The following is an 18,105-nucleotide window of genomic DNA, read 5'->3' as shown; positions in this document are numbered from 1 at the left end:
TCATGCTGAACTCTGCTGTCACTCCCTTTCTTTGCAACCAATCAGTATTCTACCCAGGGCAAAGTTTTGTTTGTAGCCTCTGCATTGGTTGAATTCCCACAATCCCTCTCACAGCATAGCGAGAGCTGGTCAAATGAGCACAAACAACACCATAAATCCACATCAGTCTCTTCAATACTTATATGCTATGCTGTAGTTACTTAAATGTAAGTAAATGTTCTTCAAAGCACTAAAGTGAACCTTTTAACTGTTCGTCACCTGCAGTGAAGGTTTATCAGGTTTCTGTTTAGAAAGAACGCTCCAAAGCAAGTCATTTGACTATTGCCCTCCTGGTTCCAGGGCAATAGTCAAATGACTATGGGTTTGGTTTAATTCTCAGTAAAATTTCCAAGTCGGTTTTCAGTTAAATGTGAGGTTTTAAATGATTTTGAAGATTATGACATTCTGATTTCATTAACTTTTTACGCAGCGTCCCAACATTTTTCACCGCAGAGCTGTACTGCCAAGATCCCTTACTGGGTCTCTCTTTACATTTGCATATGGACCACCATGCCAGCACATTATCATTTCTTGCTGTCACGCAGTCGAGTCATAACCACATCATGAAAAAAAGAAAATAAATAAATAAATTCCCTGCCGGTCACCCTAAAGTACCAACGAAATCAAAACCAAAAACACGCAACCATGACTTCAGTCTGTTGTCTGCACTCACAATGACCCAAGATCAGAATAGTCCAGTCTTCAGGTTGATCGAGTAAGCTGGACGTGACCGTATTCCTGTACCTGTTTGCTGAACGTGTAACCATAAAACCTCAGAAGAGAGAAAACAGAAGTCTTTATAAAGCTAGTTCATTTTTAAGACTTGGTGCTGTGTGAGTGTTATGTTAAAACATACTGTTGTGGTTCACCAAGCAGTGCTCCAGTCTCCTCCACCCACTTTCTTGACTTTTGATATCTACTTTAGCCAAAAGGGTGAGGTTTGGTAAAGTGTTCTTTTGCTTTCTCTTTCTCTCTCTCTCTCTCCTAAAAACTATGAACCACACAAAGTTGTTTGTTTAGTGTCGCGCTGTGGAAAGAGTAGAAACAGAGTAACTTCTTTGTGACTGTCACAGCCGTGAGCCCACATAACAGCGAACACAAATATAGGACGCTTTTGTTTTTTTGGTATATAAAAAAATTGGGGGGTTTCATTTACTCATGCTTAAAATACAAAACAATCATCAAATGTCCCAGAATAAGAAAAGAATGCATAGATTTTTGTGTTTATGTGTGCAGTCGCCCCCTCCCTCAAAGATCATTTTTGAGCCCTGCTGTAATCTATGCAGTGGGAAAATGCTTCAGTGTATTTAAACTGTCTGTGCACTCTCCCTGTTTGGATTTGTATTACTTTCTTGTCTGATAAAATTAGCTAGTGTTTCTGAGGTTTTAATCTGCAGCAGAGCGGCTGCAGCCTTCGTGTCCTGTGGGTGTGCGGCTTTCTGTGTGTGCGCGCCATATGTGATAATAATATCCCTTGTCAGCCTCCTGAAGATTAGCCTGGATGGGAGAAATCCTCTGTCATATCCCCTCACCTTATTTTCTCTCTCACTCTGGTTTATCAGTCCTACGTTGTTTTACAGTTTAGAGACTCTGAGTTTTGACTCTGTGGAAAAAATATGGGTCACACAGGCTTTATGATTTAAAAATCAGTGTATTTTAAGGCACATTTGTCTTTGTCTTAATATTTTTCCTGATTGTATGCCTGTTGTTGTTTCTCCTCTCAGATCTGCATCAGACATCATCCAAGAAAGAAGCACAAGAAGAAGAGGAGGAGGACGGCCTGGTTCCAGATTGGATGGACCAGTGAAGTCTTTCCCACCCTCCCTGTTAAAAGCAATGTTTTTGGGAGCTGGAGGTCGTAACAGCACCTTCCCCAGCACCCCTCCCAATATGGGATGCCAGCCCCCTGCCCCCCTGCCCTGAGCTCTCCTGGGGTGTCATGAATAGTTACAGAGACAGAGGGGTAACTTGCACCTCCTCAGACCTTCTCGATGGAGGCGGAGGAGGGTTGCCCCAGCACACTCCATTTCGTCACACCCCTAATGGGCACCCGGCGCTAGGTCCCTCTGACCCGGTCATCCAACCACGCATCTCTGTGCCCAAAATGGGTGTCCGTGCACGGATCGCAGAATGGCCTCCACGCCGTGCTCAGTCCCGGGAGTCGCTGCTCGAGAATGGGCAGATTGGCGGCAATCACTACGGCGATGACGGTTCAGTTTTATCAGTTTTGTCTGACTTCAGGCTGGTGCGGGGAGGAGTCGCCAGGTTGCCCCGGCGGAGGTCCAAGGATGTAGGAGAGTTTGGCGGTGAGAGAAGTTCTCCTTTCAGCCTGAGAGTGTTCCCACCTTTGAGAAAGCGCTCCAACAGTGAAGTGACGCTGAGCGAACAAGATGAAAATGAGGTGAGTGTGAAATCTCCCTCTAGTGCCTCTTTTACACGTGTAGGTCCTAACTGGATTAATTGTTTTCCTTTTAGCAGTAGTCCAGATTGAGTTAAATGACTCAAACAAACCAACTTTACAATGCATGACTTCACAATGACTGACATCCACAAACACCAGTGACTGAATGCAGGTGATACAGCTCTGCAATCTGCTTTGTGGACATATTTACACCGTCCAAGAAAACTTAAAAAACTTAAAATGTTGTTACTGCGTGTTTAGTCTAAACTCCTTTCTGTTATCACAGATGCTGTGGCACATGTCTGCGGTTACAGATGATCTTCCATTAACATTTAAACAAATAGTTTATCAAGCTTTGACAGGCGGATTTAATGGTATTAACTTTTCAAGCTATGCTGAAATCACATATCTGCGGTTTTAAAATTCTGTCCTGCTTTACTTTAATGTGATTAATGAAGTGAAGTTTTACATTTTCATGTCACTTGCTCTGTGAATTCATGATGTTGTTGTTGTGCAGGTTTATTTATTTTCAGCTGTAGTTAGTATGGGTTGACATGCTAACCTAATGAGATTGTTGCAGATGTTTTTGGCTGTTCCCTTACCTCCAGGCCACCTGCAGAAGAAATCAGACATCTGATAAAGACATCTTAAGAATATGTCTGTGTAGGTTCTGGCAGGTTGCCAGGATTTAAGTAAACTGACAGAAACTAAAAAGTGAACCACACGTTAGAGTGAGGTCTTTAAATTACTCTCTGTCAGTCCAAAATGTACTACGGTGTGCCCCAGGGCAGCTGTGGCTACAACCGTAGCTTGCCTCCACCAGTGTGTGAATGCGAGAGTGAATGAATAGTGGCATTGTAAAGCGCTTTGGGTGCCTTGAAAAGCGCTATATAAATCCAATCCATTATTATTATTATTATTACGGATTCACTTGGCTTTTTAACAATGTATACCAAACTGTTAATTGTAACTTAATTATAAAATCCGCAGTATAAGAAATCTAGACATTGTTCAGCCTTTATTCTTGTTTCATTGAAGCACTGATATTTCTTTTTTATAGATTTTTTATTTTTTTTATTTGAGGAGCTCTCTGTGTGACTGGTTTGATTGACAGCTTTCAGATTTGTCTAAAATCTGCTCCTAGATCGATAAAAGGCTGATGTTCTAACCACTGAGCTGTTATCACACATAGGGCTGCCACAAACGATTATTTTGATAGTCGACTAGTCACCGATTATTTTTGCGATTAGTCGACTAATCAGATCCATTGGACGTAAAACGTACAGCTTATTGCACCAGCAGCATCTGCTCTTATATAACTAGCATTAGCTTACAGCTTTAAGTGTTTAAGGTATGTGCTAACTAAAAATAAAGAAAAGATGATAGTTTATTAAATTTTAATGAAATTTGCAGATTGTTTCGGTGAAGTTTAATAAACTCCTTGCTATCTAAAATATAACAGGACACCGGAGTATATTCTCCAGCATCTCACACTTCTGATAATCAGCTGTCTGCTTGACGTTTATTCAGCTGTGTAAAAACTATAACTTTAATCTCAGCCAAACCGATTTACTCAGGAACAAATAAAATACTAAAAAAGCCAAACAATAACATTTTTAAGTTATCTAAGTGACTCATATATCATGTTTAACCTGAGTAGCGAAAGATGGCGGTGGGTTTGAAAACGATTTGCCGGGAGTCCGGTGTTCTCACAGCTCTAGTGACCTTGCCCCCGGCTAGCTATCGAGCTAGTGGGTAACAGACGTCTCCGAAAACGTCAGAGCGCTTTTGAAAATATGTGGTGTCTTGATAAACTGAGCAGATATTTGAGGTTTACACAGCTACATTCTCGCCTAAAAATATGTTAAACGTGTATTTTGTGACCCAGAAAGAATAATAAGAGTAACATTAAAACTAACTAGCTGCCGCCATTGTTGGAAACTGAGCAGGGCCGCGCTATGAATTCTGGGACACAGCTTCTTCTTCGGGGTTTAACGGCAGCTGGCATCGTTGTACATGCAGTGCTGCCATCTTCTGTTTCAGTCCGGTATTACACTCTTAAATCCTGCTACTCATTCCTGCATCTTTTGGGATCTTACAAAGCTTCAAACGACGCGTCGACTATTAAATCAGTCGTCGACGATTTTGATAGTCGACGTAATCGTGACTAGTCGACTAATCGTGGCAGCCCTAATCACACATTGAAATTGTCTCCTCTTCTTGCATAAAGGTGGAGGCTCGAGGAGATGGCGGATTGGGGAACCGGTTCAGGGAATACGGTAGCACCTCCTCCATCGACATCCAAGGCATCCCTGACCAGAGCTTCTTTGACATGATCAGCCAGTTCCGCCAGGAGAGGCCTGACCAGCGCAGCTCTGCACCCATACAAATCGGCGAGCTGCTGCGTGCTCCAGACTCGCCACCTGGACCTCTCCCCTCAGCGCCCTCACCTGGTCCCACAGGTGTGGAAGACAGAGAGACAGGAAGGAAAGACGGCACTGAGAGAGTGAGAAAGAAAAGTGGAGGGACAGAGTCGTCGCTGGGCACCTCCTCTTTGTTTCGGAAACTTCGGAGCTCCAATAGAGGGGAGCTGGATGGAGGGAAAGGAGAAACTGTTGAGGACAGGGGAACACGAGCTGCCATCAATTCCTCCTTTAAATCGTGGGTGTGTCCAAAAAGCTTTGTCCACTTTGACGCTCAGAGCATCCAGTTTGACCTCCACGAGGCAGCGGCTCAGCGTGGCTTTGTCACGCAGAGGAGAAACACGGCCACGGGAGCATCAGCAGCCTCAGTGTCTCTGTCAGTCTCCAGATCCTCAGCGAGTGTAAACGACCCCATTTACTCCAGCATCGAGGATCTGACTCTGAGCCTCGACCAGGGCTCCACCACACCCTCACTGGGTGTGGACCCTCTAGATGGCGCTGGAGCCCAGAGCTCCAGTCCACTTCTCCTCTCCTGCCCACACTTCCTCAATGAAACCGGAGGCCACGGAGAGCGCAACATCAGCTTCCTCAGCTCGTCATTAGAACGAGGAGGAGATGGAGGAGGAGGGGACGGGGGGAGGGGATGGCTGAGGAAGAGTAACGCCAGCGTGTCAGTGGTGGAGGTGGCCACTGAAGAGCAGGCTACAAGACTGGAAAGACTGAAACTGTACAGCATAGAGCATGTAGACCTGGGCGCTAGGTACTACAGAGACTACTTCCATGGAAAAGGTAGCACTGAGTCATACACAGTTAACACACTCACTCTGCTGCAGAGCCATCACTTCCACTGTCAATGCTATAAATACTCTTTGATCTAACTGCCAGCTGTGTTCATGTCATAATCACCAGAAGTTTTCATTTCCAAGAGTCTCTTGAGTTAATAAGAAAAGGGTAGGGCTCAGTTTCTGACACATTTAGCATGGTACGCTTACCTCCGGCAAACACAGCGATGAAAATTGACTTACAAAGAACATGAAACAAGAACAAGATGCGACATGTTAGGATGTTCTATCTTTGATGAGTTTCTAGTAACCGAGACAACAGAAATCACTTCTCACTCATGAGAGCCATTAATCTGATTGAAAGACACAACAGTTATACTTCATAAACATTCAGTCTCAGTAATAAAATTGTATAAATTATCTTTATGTTTTAAAATCTAAGTACCCTGAAAGTGAGCACTATAAAACTAGATGCTAGATGCTAACAGATTTTTTTTTAAACCGTGGAACAGATTTACAGACATACGTTTTCCACATTGAAACCCAATGTTTTTCATTCTTGTTTTTGATTACTGCTTATATGTGTCCAGATGTAGTTTCTGAAACAAGAAACACTTGCTCTGCTTTTTCTTTCTCTTTTCTAAGTGACTAATAAGTCTTTAAAAGTAGTCAAATTTCTTCATCTTGTCGGATGATGTCCGCCCACTGGTGTTAATCACTACTGAGAGCTCAACAATACTGACGTAATGATCTTCCTTTATAATCCAATTTGTGCCTCTTGCTGTCATCCGTTGGAGTTAGATTGTGACGATGTTGTTTGTCCATTCAGAGTTTCTCACATCTCATCCTGCAGCTCTTTATATCCAGCTGGGCCCCAGCGCTGAGCTGGCCAACCTCCCACAGTTTTTCTTACATGTGTACCTGTCTGTTCTGCTGGCAAACTCTGACCTGATGATACGCCACCTCCCTTTCTGCAGGTCGGGAGGAGCACTTAACAACAGTTGTTTTAGATCTGTTGTTAAAGGTCAAATGTCACACCAATTTTCAGAGGAGGCGGTTTGTGTGAGCTTGTCATTGGGCATTTCTTGTCAGCATCACCTCTTCTGACACTGTTGATGAAACTTCCCTCTGGCGTGCATCATCTGGCTGAAGCCTAATTAGTGACAGATGCTGTTAGCCGCACGTGTGTGTGTGTGTGAGCGAGAGAGAGAGACAGAGGCAGGCCTGCAGCCACACAGATAAAGGTTATCATTCCAAAAATATGTTCATCTGCTGACTTGTTTCCAGCTTAGCTGTCCCCCAAAACGCTGCAGAGATTGTGTGCGTGTGCACGTCAGAAAGCCTCATCAAAAAGCTGACATTTGCACCACAGGACGTGGCGTAGAAGCTGATCAGGCCCGAGTCTCCTAACGTGCCCATCATCCCCGTTCACTCCAGCGGTGGGATGGAGGAGGAGTACTTGTCAAACTGGATTCCTCCTCACAGTTCTGGAGAATTTGTGTTTCTTTCCATAATGCCTGCAGCACTGGCATTAGCATGGCTCAGCTTATGAGCTTTAGAGGAATATCGGCAAGATGCTAGTATAGTGTGGCGATAACTCTGTCTCGGCCCCTTTAATAGATGAACGTGTTGTGCCGACAATGCTAATTGACTGCTGTGGACATTACATTTTATTCACTTCCTTGAGTTACAAGGCTGAGGACATATTTCTCCTTTTAATGGTCTCATTCTAAAGGTCATGCTGCCTCATCTGTCAGGCCTGCTAAGTACACATGAATTACACAACATCCAGACAGTCTCTGTAAGTCAAGTTCTTTCCCATTCATCTCATTTCTTATGTATCAGTTCAGTGCTTGTGAACTTTTTCATCCTGTGAAGTGGGACATGACAGAATAATTTGAGAGCCAGTGTGTTATATGTGCTGCTTACTCTCCTTCTCAGTCATGTTGTGAACCTCAACACATTTCTGTAGCCACTTCTGCTGCTTTGTGCTCATTATACATGTAGTCATGTTGATATTACTGATTTAAATCATTGTGAGGTATGTTGCCTAGATAATTTCTCTCTGTGCAGCTACTGTAATTAAAACGTGTTATTTATTTTTAAATAGGGAAGCAGCATGGTGGGTCTGTAGACTGTGCTGTGCCTCATATTAGCGTTTGGAGTTTGTTCTCACTGTGTGTGCGTGGGTTTTCTCTCAGAGTTTCGGTTTCTTCTGCCATCATGCAGGTTAAAGATCACTATCTGCACCCAGGAGCCTCTCATAAAAGAGATTGTTGATCTCTAGAGTTTGCCTTCGAGGTAAAATAATTAAAAATAAATTAATGCGTACAGTTCATAGAGTCCTTTCTTAAACAGGATTACCTTAAACAGGATTTTAATAAATTCATCAGTTTTCCAGGGCAAACAAAAAGGTGGTTGTTATCTGATTTTATGGCTCCAAAAACACTCCAAAACATAAAGCTGGTCAGTTTACTCTCATTCAAGGATTAAGCAGTTAGAGAGAATCTGGAAACGATGTGGAAGTAGATGAAGATTACATTTCCGATGCTCGACTCATCACTGATAGCATTTTTTTGGCTGCTGCTTCTTCTTTTATTATTGGAAAACTCATCTGATCGCCTGTCTGCTGGCACACTGAGGTGTAGACACAACACAGGCACATGTTCAGACACAGAACTTTCTCTGCTTCTCAGACTTTAACCTTGGTTGTCTCTGACCTCCTCCAGAGCTCTCAAACTACTTCGGGACAGACGATAAGCTGGGCCCTGTGGCCTTGAGCATCCGCAGAGAGAAACTGGAAGACACCAAAGACCTGAAAGACCAGTACCAGTACCGACTCATCGTCAGGACGAGCGAGGTATGCGTGTGTGTGTGTTTATGTGTTTATATGCTGATCACGGGGGTTTCCAGTCAGAGTCTGTTAATTACTCAACTGCTTTCAGTTTCTCCAGGCCTACCTGTGACACGTGCCCTCATTATAACCTTCCCTCTGTCCCCTCGCCCCTCTGCTCATCCCTCTTCTGCTCTCTGTCAGTGGAAAATTCCACCTGCTCAGTCCAAGCACATTAAAGCCAAACCAAACACGGGCTGCTCCCACAGCCAGCTACTTCTCCTCTTTGATGGATCAGACACTCATGATGTGGTAAATGATGGGCTGATGATTGTAGAGAATTAGTTTTCAGATTCTCTGCATCCATTCTTGGTTTTTTTCAGAGGTTTTACTTCCACAGTTTCCAAGACACAATTTTGGAAAGACATCTTTGTTCAGAGACACAACTGATGATTATTTTCCTACTAATTAATGTAAATTGTCCATCTCAGTTTACCGAAGTCAAGTAGAATGACTCTTGTAGTTTGACTAACAGTCCAAAACTGAAAGACATTAAGTTTACTGTAACTGAAATAGTTGGAGACTATCTCGATGCGGGGCTACCAATTCTAAATTATCTGAAGGTGTGAATGGTTCTTTCTCTGTGTTAGCCCTGCAGCGTGTCCAGGGTGTATCCTGCCTCTCATCCTATGACAGGTGGGATAAGCTGTTGGAAAATGGATGAAAATTCTGGAAATTAATAGTTAGTGCTAGTGTTCACACCACTTAGACCTCACTTTCTGCTCAGCTCAGTCTTATGGGGGTTTTTTTATTTTTTATTTTGTGCATGGTTGGCATTTAAAATGATAACACAGCACAGTTTGTGTCAGAGGTCTTGTGAAGTAATTGGCTTAATCTCAATCAATATATTTTACCGGTTTAGCATCATAAAGACCGCTCGAACAACAAGCTCGCCTCTCCTCATTGTGTTAATGCAGTCTTAGCCTGAGTGTGTCCTTCTTTGTGGCTGTGCTGTGTTGTTTTTAGCAGGATTACATGGCTGCCTGGCCTCATCACTGTAGCTCTGGTATAACAATGGAGCCTCTCCACCATCTAAGTACACAGAGCTAAGCTAACAGACACAGTCCAGGCCCACTGTTCCCACACAGAGAAAAAAGGAGATTGATTGCGGACTTTATTCTCTCCCACTCAAGCCACAGCCGCTCTCAAATATCCATCCCCCTAAGCCTGTCATTTAATTCTGTGCTGACACAGCAAGGTGGGGAGACTTCCTCTTTCTCCTCTGTCACACATTCAAACAGCCCCCCCCCCTCTGATATTTCTGCTCAGCACGTCGCAGTCACTCGTTCGGCCTTGCTCACAGGCTGACGAGTTGAAACGATATCTGCGTAACTTCAGCCGTGGGTCGGTCGGGCTTCATTTCCTTGCGGCAGACCCGAGTCGCTGAGGTTCAGCTGTCTCTCCGGCCTCTGCCAGCTCCAGAGACCGCCATACATTTTTAATCAGTCTGCAAGTGAGAAGCAGCAGCCCACTCCTCCCAGAGGTTATTATAGTCTAACTGTTTTGAAGCAGGTCAGTTCCCCCTGATCAGGAAGCAGCACAATACTGAGCAGAATCTTGATTCACAACACCGCTGAACTTAAAGCCTCCATGCAGACGCCTGAACTAAGACTGTTCTTATTATTACTTAATCTAAATATTTTTTTTATTTATGTTTAAGGTGTACAACATAAATGTCCAACCAAAAATCTAAAACTTGAGCCCTTAAAGGAAAAACACTAAACAGCAGAAAGCATTAAACTTTAAGACCATGCAAAAAGAAATTTACTGCTTAACTATTTAAATTTATCGATGGGTTAAAAAAATCAAAACAACAGCAATAAATCCAGTGGTTTTATCACAAACAAGAACGATGCACATCATCACATCATTAGCAAGGCTGGTTACTATAATCACACTGATCTGTTGTTTCCCACATCATGAGGTTATATTCACTGTAACACCTTTGGGGGGCGGAATATAAATTTTCTTGACATTTCAACCATGACACTTGAATAATATTTGTTATGTAGGAAGCTCAAATTGCTTCCAGTTTGTTTTGTTTTTTAAACTAATGTTGTTCTGAACCCACAGCTGGTGACGCTGCGCGGCTCCATTTTAGAAGATGCAGTGGCGTCTACGGGGAAGCATGGCACCGTTCGGGGTCTGCCACTCAAAGAGGTCCTGGAACAGGTCGTCCCCGAACTCAACGTGTCCTGTCTGAGACTGGCGCTCAGCACGGCCAAAGTCACAGAGCAGCTCCTTAAACTGGATGAACAGGGGGTGAGTTTACGGTGCACTGAGTGCACCGAACAGCTGTTCCAGCAAGCTGGAAGACTGCAGAGTAAAATTGTACACTAATAAGGGGAAGCTGTGGCACGTGGTGTTCTCAGGTAGTGTGTGAGACTTGGGTAACTGATTTAGTGCTGGTGCAAAGTGCAGTGTTGTACAGGGAAAGCTGTAAGAAAAAGGGTGTGGTACGTTTGAGCATGAGTGAGTAACCATACAAGCTGTAATGTTTGGCCATGTTATCTCACCTTTCATTTAATGGAGGGAGAAGTGTAGGGTGGAGGTATTTTGCCAACAACTGAGCTGTTGGGTTGTTTGTGCAGGTGGTTTATAGATCAACAAAGCTGTGTGTAAACAAGTCCAGATATACGTTACTTTTGGGTTAAAAGCTTGTTTGTTGGCATTAACCTTCAGAGTGCTGTGTTTCAGCTGTGTTTGTGTGTGTGGTCTCTCAGCTGCTCGTGCTTGTTCTGCTTGTGTAATATTAACATCGTGTCTCTTCTGCCTTGTAGTTAAGTCAGAAGCACAAGGTGGGTGTTCTGCTGTGCCGTGCAGGGCAGAGCACAGAGGAGGAGATGTACAACAACGAGGAGGCATCGCCCGCCTTCTCTGCCTTCCTGGAGCTGCTCGGGGAGCAGGTGCTTCTCAAAGGATTCACCAAATACGCTGCACAGCTCGACACCAAGAGTAAGAACGCTCTGCAGCATAGCATCCGCTTTTAGAAATCATATTTTTACATGTTGGTCTCATTGCTGAAGAAGTGGTTTCAATGTATCATTTCATTACTGTTTCCTATTCTCAAAAGAAAAATGCAAATAAACTGTGAAATGAGTATTTTAGGTTTTAAAGGATGTTCTTCATAAAGACACTCACTTGTCTCGATAAAGCCATAAAGAATGTTTACACAGTAACTCCTGCAGCATCTTTAGTTTTCATGAATTCACTACATTTAACAGACTCATCAGTCAGTAATGTTGCATATGTGTCATAAAACCGGGGGTTACACAGTGAATGCATCATCAGAAACTTTGACTAATGTGTGGTCAACAGCTGCTGACTTTCAACAAATATCTTTCCTCCAGCGGACTCTACGGGCACCCACTCCCTGTACACCACCTACCAGGGCTATGAGATAATGTTCCACGTGTCCACCATGCTGCCATACATGCCCAGCAACCCACAGCAGGTAACAGCCCCACCTAAGTAAAGCACCAACACTGGTGTACGTCTCTAAAGAAAAAAAAAACATCCAAGTCGATGCTTTGTTGTCACACAGCCTTTGAAAGCACGTCTGTGTTTGTTAGCTGAGGCTTCTTCTGCTATTTTTTCTCTGGCTCGTAAACGACGGCAAGAATTCATGAAGTGGAAACTTGTGACTTTTGTCGACCTCTTCATTTGGAATTTTTTGTTTTTATTCAGCCTCTTGTGTTTTTATAGTCTTTGTTTTCTGTGTCTTGGTATTTCTTTCCCTTCTGGCTGTCTCTTCTTTCATTGTTTGTCTGGATCAGAGTTGGGTGGGGTTCAGCAGTGTAGTTATTAGTATATTTTCTTCCTCTTACTTTCCCTCTCTATCTTTTTTTTTTTTTTTTAATTTGACTAAATTTTTCTTCTTGCATGATCTTCTGGATGCTGTGCGTTCCCAGCATGTGCTGGTGTCGCTCAAGAGTGTGTAAAATTCAGCATGTTGGTATTTTTTACAGTTTGCCTGAGTATTTGCGTAAGAGCCTGTCTCGAGTGTGCACATGTGCCTGCAGGTGCTCGGGATTAGTGCACACTTTTGAATGTGTCAGTATGTCAGAGCAGAGCAGTTTAGGCCAAAGAGGTGTCATTAAACATACATTAATCTTGTTAATTAAACTTCACTGTTGCCATATCCATACCAGCAATCAGTTATTTATTATAGAAAAAGCTTTTTGATAATCTCCTCATCTTTTAGTAACATGAGAAAATGTGAAATCGTTGAAATGTTCGAACAGCTGAGTGTTGGTGTCAGGTGTTTATAACAGCACAATAACTCCATCCAGAGGCTTTAGGGGCTGCAACAGCAAGGAGGTTTACTTACTCAGTTGAACCTCTAGATGGCATCATCTCACTGCAAAAATAACCCTCAGTGACTGGAGAAGCAAAAGAAGGTTGAAACATAAGCTGCTGTGATGACTCCTGAATTCAGGATAAAAGAGGAACACTAACTTCACCTGCACAACTGTTCTTGGGTTAAATGAACAATGAAGAAATTTGCTGTAAATAACAGGTGAATCATGCATATGAAGGGTCACATTCAAAACGCTGAAATAGAAAATGATGATATGCTAATACATAAGAGGCCCCAAATAGCCCAGATTTTCATGCTACTGTAAAAAAAACATGAAGTGCAATTCAAATATTCACACAGCAGCCTGGGTACGAGTGAAGGATGCTCCTGTGGTACTGCACAGGAGCCAAACAGTGGGCTGCATTACATAATTGGTATTTTCACACTTCTCTTTGCAGATGAAGAGCAGATTGGCAAGCACCGCACCACAGACACAGCCTGCACTGTGTGCCACGTCTCCTACATAAACGCAGATAGACAGACAAGCTAACGCACACACACAGACACAAATAGCCCACACAGAACCCGCAAAACAAATTACGTAAAGAGCTGTTGCTTGGTGTCTAACAGCGAGTGTCTTAATCTCTCTTTTCCCCTGTCGGACATTCTGTCGTTCACAGAGTCAGTCGTGTGAATGCCAATTACGCTCGCTCGTTTTTATTAATTTATCGTTTTTATGTCTTCTCTCCTGCTCAGCTCCTGAGAAAGAGGCACATAGGGAACGATATTGTCACCATCATCTTTCAGGAGCCCGGAGCGCTGCCCTTCACCCCGCAAAATATTCGTTCACACTTCCAGCACGTTTTTGTTATTGTTCGTGTTCACAACCCCTGCTCTGAAAACACCTATTACAGGTAAATGTTTACATCAGCACAAACTCATGTTTCTATACACGTGGTGCACGTTATTAATTAGGATCTCACTTCCAATACTGTTCCCGCCTCTCAGTGTTGCCGTGACGCGAATGAAGGATGTGCCCCCCTTTGGACCACCCATCCCCAGCGGCGTCACCTTCCGGGACCCAGAGACCTTTCGTAACTTCCTTCTCGCCAAAGTCATCAACGCAGAAAACGCAGCACACAAGTCTGAGAAGTTCCACACCATGGCGACGCGAACACGGCAGGAGTACCTGCGCGACCTGGCCGAGAACTATGTCAGCAGCACGCCGCTGGATTCAGCCGGCAAATTAAACAACCTCATCTCCCTCGCATCTAAGAAACGGGAGCGCACGAAGGCGAGAGAGGGAGCGGAGCTGGGTGCTGCCGGGGCGGTCGCCTGGAGAGTCCAGGCCCAGGACTTTAGCGGAGGAGGGGGAGCAGAACTCCCCTGTGCCTTGGGTGTGTCGGCTGAATACATCGTCCTCATAGACTGCTCCACCAAAGAGGTGGTGTTCAACTGTTTCTGTGCAGACGTGATCGGCTGGACGCCGGAGCGGCTGGCACTGAAGATCTTCTACGGCAGAGGAGACCACATTGCAGTTCGAGTGCCAGAGGGAGGTGCACAGGACATCAGGGAGATGGTGCAGAGGTTAAAGGTGAGACCTTGGAGCAAAGACTTGATCTTGGGATTTGGGGTCATGCAGGCTGTGCTGTAAGCAGATCTTGTAGAAAGACTACAGTGCAAACACAGTTGTGTCATGTCTTGTTTACTTCCTTGTTCTCCAGCCTGTAGTTTTCTTTACATCCTTTGGTGTGTGTGTTGTTTTTTTTATTGCTTTGTTGCTTTCTCACCAACTCTTAGAGTAAAATAACATGAAACTTTCCTCATCTGTTTGGATTTGTGCCCCTGTATGTCTAGTGCAAACAAGACATACAGGGGCACAAAATTATTCTTTAGAGCTTCCTGTAGTCAGAAATGTTTCATGTGGTTATTGAAGTTTATTAGACCAAATCAGTGCAACACCTTCATTCTTTTATACTCCTTTAAGCTCAGGGGATTTCCACAGTGGATGTTGGTTTTCATTCCACTGAAAAACTAAATTCAAAGGCAAGTCATTGTGTCAACATTCACACTGTATTCTGTGTTTTGTTTTTTTTTGCTTTATGTTTTTGTGGTTGTCTTCCTTTTTCAATGAAGCTATGCCACTGTCTGCACTGGCTCATCTGAGGCCTTTCAAATTGTGATAATCTCTGAAAAAAGTGATGAATTAAACGCTGGGAAGAGGAGATTTCCTGGACTCGATCAAGCTTTGAGTTAATCCAGCAGAAAATGAAATATTTAAAAATGAGTTAATCTTACTAAAAGCACCAAATACATGCAGAGTTGAGACTGAAAAGTTGACCCAGTGCTGGGTAAGAAGTCATCATCACCTGGTTGTTACTTTGCTATGATGATCTTTAGTTTGTTAGTCCATATATATAACAAGCTAATACTGTAAATCTGATATGATTTTTTTTTCCTTCTGTTTGTGTAGTTGTTGACAGTGGGATGTGAAACTGTGGATATGACACTAAGGAGAAATGGACTGGGACAGCTGGGCTTCCACGTTCGCTTGGATGGCACCGTAGCTGAGGTACCGTCAGATGACCAGATCTAATTTTGAAGCACTCTGAAGATTCTTGGCCGCGCATAAATGCTCTGCTTTTGTTTTGTTTTTCATCCAGGTGGAGGAGTATGGCTTCGCCTGGCAGGCAGGCCTGAGGCAGGGTAGCCGGTTAGTGGAGATCTGTAAGGTGGCTGCAGTGACGCTGACGCACGAGCAGATGATTGACCTGTTGAGGACATCGGTGACAGTCAAAGTTATCATCATTCCTCCATACGAAGAAGGCGGGCCTCGTAGGTGCGTGGCAGTCTGCGTGTGGTTTCCTTTGAATCCTTTCGAGCTTCATTTGTAAACAGCTGTCATGAATGCAGATGTTTGGACAGTGGGTTACAGCACAGGAGCGCGCTCAGTGTAAGTGGGCAGAAGTGGAAGGACAAGAGCGAGCTAGAAGAGAGCGCAGGACACTCATTACTCCAACACACAAAAGCCTGGCAGAGATAGTGGCCAGACCCCAATGTTCTGATGATTCTGTGTGGGAGTGTGTGAAAAGAGGAAGCGAGCAAACAGAGAGAAAGAAAGATGCGTGGCTGAAAAGGAAGCGGGCGAAATGAGGCACACAGACAAAAAGAAAGAAGCATTTGTTTAACGTGAATTAGCTACAATCCGCCTTCCTTTCTTCTTCATATCTGCTCATCTCTGCTATTGTATCACTTCCTCTCCTCCACATCATTTATATCTTTTCCCTGCCGTCACCCTTTTCCATCCTTTCATCCACACACGAGGCCTTGATTGAGACAGAATAACGAGACCTTATGAGACGCTGATGTGGTGTTACTGAGGTGAAAAAATAACCGTGTGTGTGTGCGCGCACACTTGTGACCGAGAACCAGAGCTCCTAAATACAGTAATTGTGTCAGGCTGTGTGATCGCACAGTGGTTAGATTTCTTTAATGCTGGAGGCAGTTTAATTACGCCAACTTAAATCCCTTTGACACACACACATGCACAAACACACACATGGTACTGTGGCATTGGAGCAACTGATAATTAGAGTCTTGTATTTCATTCTTCCTCTCTCTCCCCATCCGACTCATTTGCTGTTGTGTGCCAGGCAAGCAGATTGCATGAGATTAAAGCCTGGAATCTGCAGGAGAAAAAAGGTCCACAAAAAATATAAATAAATAAATAAATAAAGGAGTGGAAGTGATTAATTAAAAATGCACGCCCTGTGCGAATGAAAAGGACAGGAAAAGAGGGAGGGAGGGAGAGAGTGAAAGAGAGAGAGAGAGAGGGAGGCAGGGTTGAGTGTTATGAGCAGGAGAGGCAGAGAAGCGCTGGGTGAGGAGGACGTGTCTCAACACCGCCGAGAGTTAGAGCAGTGGGTGGAAGAGAAAAAGAAAGAAAAGAGAGAGAGAGACCAAAGTTGGAAGGGCTTTTTCTTTGCCGTTCTTTCTCGGCTCTGAACGTGCAAGATGGACAGATACGACGGGGAGAAGGTGTGACTTCTGGCACTGTGTATTTGACTGTGTGCGTGCACGAGTGCGTGCGTGCACGAGCTCCAGCTGTGTCACATCAGCCAGCGTGATGGGAGGAACACTGAATGCCGGCAGATTGAGGCTCTGCTCTCTCTAAGGTTTGTGCTCTCTTCCTGCGTTTGTGTTAGCCCGCGCTGCTGTTATGTAACCGTATTGATACTGATTGGATTTGACTCATTCCGTTGTTGATGAAAATATCCCGACCACATGTGCATCGACTTGTGTGTCTTTTGGTTTAATGCACATGTCATTTGAAATCAGCTGGTGGTGTTTTTGAGGACGTCTGTGTTGTGTTTGTGTTTTACCGTGGACGTGGCTGCAGCGTGTTTTCACTGTGGATTAGTCAGCTGATTATTTTCAAGGTTAAATGAATAATCACACTGTATAAAAGAAACATGTATCCCCTGCACAGTTTCCCAAAGCACACGATGACATCTTGAAATGTTTTGTCCAAGCAGCACTTTGAGGAGCCTCACAGATATTCTGCTAACATGTGTGCTAAAAACAAACATTTGATTCATTGTTGAAGCCAATTTTAAGCAAAAACATGTTTGGGGAAACTATAATGGACTTCTTTGTTCTGACTTTATTTTTGTTCTGCTGCTTACAGGAACTTTTGGTGCCCCCAAAGACTTTATAACCACCCCCAAAACAAAAATGCACTCCCCCCTCTGATGCTGTGGTGAATTTATCATTGGGGTCTAATTTATCCAAGCATAACAGACACTTTTATTCATCCATTAAACGTAAATAACTGAAAATTAATAGACTTACGTCAGACAAGGTAACAGCATTATTGCCTTAATACGCCACATGCGTATTGTTTAATAATGAAAGTTTATACTACACACACTCTGTCCTCATGGCCTTTATCCCACTCTGCCTCACTTTAAATCCTCACCCTCACAGCATTTTCCTGCTCATTTCCTCCTCTCTTCATTAGTCTCATGTTAAATGCCATCCAGTATGCATATTTGATGCCTCCTTCCCTCCCTCAGTGAGGCTTTGTGAATGGAGTAATGATGATGATGTGTAAAAGACATGTGCTGGGCTACTTACATGCTGTTTTTATTTATTTAGTCAGAGGGAGCTGAAAGAGTGAATATCTGTGTGATCTTTGTTTTAAAAACAGATTCATAATTATTTGATGCGTGATTGTACAACCAAGGCAACCTTGCGTGCCTTTACTA

At 43.8% G+C, this 18,105-nt stretch overlaps 1 protein-coding gene across 2 annotated transcripts in view; it reads left to right on the top strand.

The window, feature by feature from the left end:
- sipa1l3 (signal-induced proliferation-associated 1 like 3) overlaps nt 1-18,105 on the top strand; it is a 90,830-nt gene that overhangs the window by 61,618 nt on the left and 11,107 nt on the right. For both annotated transcript variants that reach the window (XM_026192106.1, XM_026192105.1), the window contains exons 3-12: nt 1,764-2,440; nt 4,671-5,652; nt 8,375-8,505; nt 10,612-10,800; nt 11,319-11,493; nt 11,889-11,992; nt 13,595-13,752; nt 13,847-14,432; nt 15,312-15,410; nt 15,502-15,677. In XM_026192106.1, coding sequence (XP_026047891.1) covers nt 1,979-2,440; nt 4,671-5,652; nt 8,375-8,505; nt 10,612-10,800; nt 11,319-11,493; nt 11,889-11,992; nt 13,595-13,752; nt 13,847-14,432; nt 15,312-15,410; nt 15,502-15,677 — 3,062 coding nt within the window. In that variant the 5' untranslated portion in view covers nt 1,764-1,978. The remainder of the gene's footprint in view (nt 1-1,763; nt 2,441-4,670; nt 5,653-8,374; nt 8,506-10,611; nt 10,801-11,318; nt 11,494-11,888; nt 11,993-13,594; nt 13,753-13,846; nt 14,433-15,311; nt 15,411-15,501; nt 15,678-18,105) is intronic.

The sequence above is a fragment of the Astatotilapia calliptera genome, chromosome 14, assembly GCF_900246225.1.
Source record: "Astatotilapia calliptera chromosome 14, fAstCal1.2, whole genome shotgun sequence".
Taxonomy (NCBI): domain Eukaryota; kingdom Metazoa; phylum Chordata; class Actinopteri; order Cichliformes; family Cichlidae; genus Astatotilapia; species Astatotilapia calliptera.
The sequence above is the reverse complement of the archived record's forward strand: the minus strand, read 5'-3'. Positions and strand labels throughout refer to the sequence as shown.